The following is a 6,000-nucleotide window of genomic DNA, read 5'->3' as shown; positions in this document are numbered from 1 at the left end:
GCAAGGTGTTGTTGGGGCACAGGACACACTCACATACAGGAGAATATAACATAAGGTATCTTTATAAAAGCAAGGGTAGAATTCATGGAACCTAGCAAGGAATATGAGAGGAATCAGACTGAGCAGGAGAGGTGTCCCATTTTTTTTTTTCCCAAGACAGGGTTTCTCTGTATAGCCCTGGCTGTCCTGGAACTCACCCTGTAGACCAGGCTGGCCTCGAACTCAGAAATCTGCCTGCCTCTGCCTCCCAGAGTGCTGGGATTACAGGCGTGTGACACCACCGCCCGGCAAGGTGTCCCGTTTTATGTCTGCTTATGAAAGGCTGCTTGACAGACGCTGAGGCCTTTAGTAGACAGACACCAAGGGCTCTTGGGTCCTGACAATGAAAGCCAGGGAATAATACTTCGACTGCATTTTCTCATCTTTTAAAAGTTAAAGAAAGGGCTGGAGAGATGGCTCAGTGGTTAAGAGCACTCACTGATTGCTCTTCCAAAGGTCCTGAGTTTAAATCCCAGCAACCACATGGTGGTTCACAACTATTCATAACAAGATCTGATGCCCTCTACTGGAGTGTTTGAAGACAGCTACAGTGTACTTAGATGTAATAAATAAATAAATATAACTTTAAAAAAAAAAAAAGTTAAAGAAGATGTGGAGGTCAGCCAGTGTAATGAGGCCTGTCTTTAATTGCACCCAGAACTCAGGAGGCAGAAGCAGGCGGATCTTCTAATTTGAGGCCAGCCTTGTCTACAGAGTGAATTCCAGGACAGGCAGAGGAACACAGAGAAACCCCCATCTTGTACAACAAACAAAACAAAAGGTCAAAGGAAAACTCGTTGGAGTGGGTTCTCTCCTTCCTGAGAGGGACCTGGGGATGGAACTCAGGTTGTCAGGTGCTTTCACAGGCTGAGACATTTTACTTCTTTCTAGTGCTGGAATTACAGCTTTAAAAGATCTGCCTGCCTTTGCCTCCTGAGGGATTAAAGGTGAACACCAGCACAACTGGCCACCTGCCTGTTTAATGTTGGCGCCAGGGATCTGAACTCAGGCCCAGCAGTTCACAGAGCAATTTACCCAGAAGTCACATTGCCAGGTGACACTTTGCTTATTGTGGCTTGTGGCTGGGATCAAAGCTCAGCTTTGTGCGTGCTACACAGAGGCTGTCCTGATAAGGTGTACCCCAACCCTATACAGACATTTCTGAGAAAGGTGTTCACTGCATAGGCCATGCAACCCTCAAATGCTTAATCCTCCTGCCTCAACCTTCATGATGCTGCCATCGTAGGCACAAACCATACCTACTTTCAATTTTCTTTTACTTTTCTTCTTTTTGGTTTTTTTCAAGATGGTTTCTCTGTGTAGCCCTGGCTGTCTGGAACTCTCTCTGTGGACCAGGCTAGACTTGAACTCAGAAGTACACCTGCCTCTACTTCCCAAGTGCTGGGATTAAAGGTGTGCGCCACCACTGCCCGGCTTTTTACTTTTTTTCCTTTCCTTTTTTGGCTTCTTGAGACAGGGTTTCTCTGGTAACCCTGCCTGTCCTGGAACTAACTACTGACCAGGCTGGCCAGGAACTCAAGAGATCTTCCTGCCTCTGCTTCTCAACTGCTGGGATTAAAGGTGTGTGCCATCACCACCACCACCACCACCTGGCTTTGAATTTTCTTAAAACAAAACAAAACAAAAAACAACCCTATGGTAAAGCCATGCTTGTTGGCTCATGTTTATAATCCCAACACTGTGGAGACTGAGGCAGGAGGATCATTTTCAGTTTGAGCCCAGCCTGGGCTGCCACAGCAAGTTCCAGTCTAGCCAGACTTCAGAAACACAAAGGGGTGTTGGCAAGATGACCTGAGTTCAAATTTCCAGTTACCACAGGAAGAGGAGGGGGCAAATCAGTGCCCACAGTTTCGGTCAGATCTCCACAGATAGAGAGTGCTATAGACGTATCTATACATATAAAATGTAATACAAATTTTCAAAACTTCTATGGCTACCTGACTTCCTGTAATTCTACTGAAGCACAGGGAAACTTTAGTTTCCTTTCCTTTTCTTTTGTTTTTTGGTTTTTTTTTTTTTTTTTTTTTTGAGTCAGGGTTTCTATGTGTAGCCCTGGCTGTCCTGGAACTCCCTCTGTAGAGCAGGCTGGCCTCGAACTCAGATTTCAAGGAGGCTGAAAGAACCAGGCCACCAACTTCACATTGACATTTTTATTAACGCCAACTGTTTTTTTAATTATTATTTTTTAAAACAATAGCACAAAAATGTTTCAAGGAAGCAGTCTCACAATCTGATGACCTTCCAAAATACATTAAGCCACACCAAATATGAATTTCTGTTAACACAAAATAAAAGGATTCAGAAAAAAAATAAAAGGAAAAGAGAGAAGAAAAAGGGGGTGGGGAAAGGGGCTGAGACTTAGTAAAAACACACTGGGTTAGGTGGCAAGGCTCGTTAGTGGGCATACTGGCAACACAGCGGTGCAGCAGACATCTGGGCCCACAGCAGTCCCCACTGGCCCCTCATATGCACGAGTGGTGAGCCAGGCTCACTGATACTGTATGGAAGAGGTGCAGCATTTGGCCTGTCAGGAAACTGGGACAATTTTGAGCAGAAAGGCCTAGCTGATAATCTTTATTTCCACTCTTTCACCTCTTAAGCATTTCAGGGTTCCTTAAAGGTTATCTTAGAAAATAAAAGCATATCAACTCCTCTTATTTAATGTGGCAATCAAAGATGTTTCTGTTATCTAAGGACAGGTCAGGGCTGGGCAGAACTAAAGGGAGAAGAACCAGGGGAGGGAGGGCGTAGGAAGGGAGGGTGGTATGTTTGTTTTGTTTTGTTTTTAAAGCTTTTCATTACTTTTTTTGGGGTTGGGGATCACACAGAAGGGAGGCAAGGAGGGAACTATGATCCTTGGTTCAGATTGAGTTATACAGGAAAAGATACCTTCCTGGTCGGTTCCCATGCCAAAAAGGAAAAAGAAAACCCACTTATAATTATGCACAGACTCCAGCAGTCAGCCTTTTGGTCAGCATCCCCAGCGACGGACATACCCGGCTTGTCAGGCTGCATGTAGAACCCACTTCACAAAACCACTCTTCCCCCAAAGCCTCTTTCCTTCTGGTAGGCTATAAAACAATATCCGTCACTAACAGGAGAGTGTTCAACACTTTGACCATGACAGGCTTCAGGAAGTTTCACAGTTTCGTTATGCTCTAGTTTATTACTATCATATTTACATTTTTATTTTTTATTTTATTTTTTTGCTGAATTGCTGATTTTCCTTTTTCAATAGAATTTAATTCTGGAGTGTGAGCAGGAACCAGTTAACTACATTCATTGTCCAACCCCCACTGGTGTTAAGACTCCAAATTCTTGGCATGTGAATCAGCTGTTTGGTAGCTCCACCTCATCCCTGCAGAGAGGCAGTGAGACCTTGATGTGGTGCGGAGGAGGCTTCACACGGAGGGTGGGGAGGCTTTCCGCTGAAGGAGGTACTGGTGAATGCTCTCAGCATCTCGCTTTAGCCAAGCAGCATTCAGCAGGATATTTTCACAACACTGCTGGATGGTTCGCTCAGCTGAAGGAGCCGGGTGACTCTCGAAGAAAGCCTGGTATAAAAACAATCCAGAATCACTGTTAGCAAGAGGAAGAAGTTAACGTTGGGACTGTGTAAAAGAATCAACTGGCCTCAATCTTGAGAACTGACCATTGCCACCATCGACTAACTGAGCAACTCCTTATCTGACATGCAACAATCCTTCCTAAACAAGTGAAAGCAAAAAACCTAATCAAAAACTGAGAGACTGAACCCAATGCTTTTTTTTTGTTTTTGTTTTTTTTCCAAGACAGTGTTTCTCTGTATAGTCCTGGCTGTCCTGGAACCCACTCTGTAGACCAGGCTGGCTTGAACTCAGAAATCCGCCTGCCTCTGCCTCCTGAGTGCTGGGATTACAGGTGTGCTCCACCACGCCTGGCTCCGCAGCTTTTTAAAATGCTAATTATCTACCAGTGTGTCCAATTTATGGTACAGGCAAAAGCAACACACAGCCATGCCTGCAGAGATAAACAGGGCCCAGTTTACGACACAAACCTACTGAAGCTATCTAATTTATTTAATAACTTGATTGTGCAGTTCTTTTTTTCTCCATAAAATATATTATTTAAGTAGACAGATCAAAAACATTACTCCAAATATAACAAATACATTTTAAAATTTAGGTTTTCTATATTCTGTTTCTCAAATAGCCTCCAAAATCTTGGGCTATTTTATACTTACAGACCAGCTACATTTCCAGGTCTCAGCTGCCACCCAAAGCTTTTCTCTGCACAGAAGAGAGCAAGGCAGGGCCTCCAGAGCGTGGCATGTTCAGGCTCCTCTACTCTCAAGTCTGTTTGACTGTCTTTTCTCTCGCTTCATTCAAAATCTAACCTAGTTTGCTGCTTTGTTTTAAATTTATTTAGTATATGTGAGTATACTGTAGCTGTCTTCAGACACCCCAGAAGAGGGCATCAGATACTATTACAGATGCTTGTGAGCCACCATGTGGTTGTTGGGATTTGAACTTAGGACCTCTGGAAGAGCAGTCAGTGGTCTTAACTGCTGAGCCATCTCTCCAGCCCCGGTTTTTATTTTTATAAGGATTTGTACGTATATGGGTATTTTGTTTGCACATATGTCTGCACATGAGAAGAGGGCTTTGAATCCCATGAGACAATTTTAGACAATTATGAGCTGCCACGTAAGTATTGGGAATTTTGAAGATTCACACAGGGTTTCTCTCCGTAGCCCTAGCTATAGACCAGGATGGCTTTGAACCCACAAAGATCCATCTGCCTCAGCCTCCTGAGTGCTGGGATTAAATGTGTGCACCACCAATTCCTGGCTTTGAAGACTTACTTTTATTTAATTATGAGTGTGTGCGGTATGAGGCAGGAGCACATCAGATGCCCTGGAGGTGAAGAGTAGGTGGTTGTGACCAGCTGACAGGGGTTCAGGAAACTCAACTCAGGTCCTTTGTTAGTAAGGACAGCAAGTGCTCTTAAACCCAGAGAGTATGCACTGCCTCTAACACATTTATGGGCTTGAGTGTGCCTCAGGGAGATGTGGGGGTCAGAGGGACAATTCTTGGGTTTTCACTTTCCACCAAATGGATCCTGGAAATCCATCTTAGGTCACCAAGTTTGGCAAGAAGTACTTTTCCTTGCTGAGCCATCTCTCTGGTTCTAACCTAGATTTGACAAAAGTCTTGACTCTGTCCTTAACATTCTGCTGCTAGAATTTGGAGATGTCTCCTTCCTTTAAACTTCCTATTCTGGAAACTTATTTCTAGGAGTTCTATGTGTTAGCTCTTAGGCATTCCACATGTTTAGAAATGAGCTCAAGCTGGCCTATAGGATTTCTGGTGATAAAAGCCAGCTTTCCTTATGAAGTTGTGAACTGGGTTTTCTGTCCTCCAAAAGGAGCCTTTCCTTGCTTCTGGCAGAAGGTACATGGTTCCTGTGGTTTGAATGGGTTTGATGACAATTTACTCAGTCATCAGGGAATGTAGCTCTTTGATAGGATTAGAAGGATCAAAGGAGTGTTCCTGTAGGAAGTATGCCACCGGGGGAAGTTCTGAGGCTTCACAAGGCTGGACCGGCCGGGCCCTGGGCTGTCCTCCCTCAGTCTGCCCCACATTCTGAGGTTTTACAAGGCCGGGCTGGGCCCAGGGCTGTCCTGCCCCACGTTCCCTGCCATGACTAGAGCCCGACCTGGAGCACACAGCAAACACAGTTACACGCTTTCTCCCGTAAGCTGCCGTGGTCATGGTGATTGAAGCTGCACAGGAAGCTCTTGCTGGACAGGATTCCTTAGCTCCCACTCACGAGTAGCTGTTAAAGGCTCCATAGCCTCTGCCAGAGCCCCAGCCCTGCTCACCACCGGCTCCCCCCTGCCCTTGGTTCTCTGTATGACAGGTTTCCCCTGCCTCCCGCAACTCCTGTTGTCTCCACTGC

The 6,000-nt window shown here is 45.1% G+C and overlaps 1 protein-coding gene across 2 annotated transcripts in view; it reads right to left on the bottom strand.

The window, feature by feature from the left end:
• Positions 1 to 2,195: 2,195 nt before the first annotated feature.
• Positions 2,196 to 6,000, bottom strand: part of Npepps (aminopeptidase puromycin sensitive) — an 82,777-nt gene continuing 78,972 nt past the window's right edge. For both annotated transcript variants that reach the window (XM_052194484.1, XM_052194485.1), the window contains one exon: positions 2,196 to 3,614. In XM_052194484.1, coding sequence (XP_052050444.1) covers positions 3,462 to 3,614 — 153 coding nt within the window. In that variant the 3' untranslated portion in view covers positions 2,196 to 3,461. The remainder of the gene's footprint in view (positions 3,615 to 6,000) is intronic.

The sequence above is a fragment of the Apodemus sylvaticus genome, chromosome 10 (genome assembly GCF_947179515.1).
Source record: "Apodemus sylvaticus chromosome 10, mApoSyl1.1, whole genome shotgun sequence".
Lineage (NCBI taxonomy): Eukaryota > Metazoa > Chordata > Mammalia > Rodentia > Muridae > Apodemus > Apodemus sylvaticus.
This window is presented reverse-complemented; position numbering and strand designations above follow the sequence as displayed.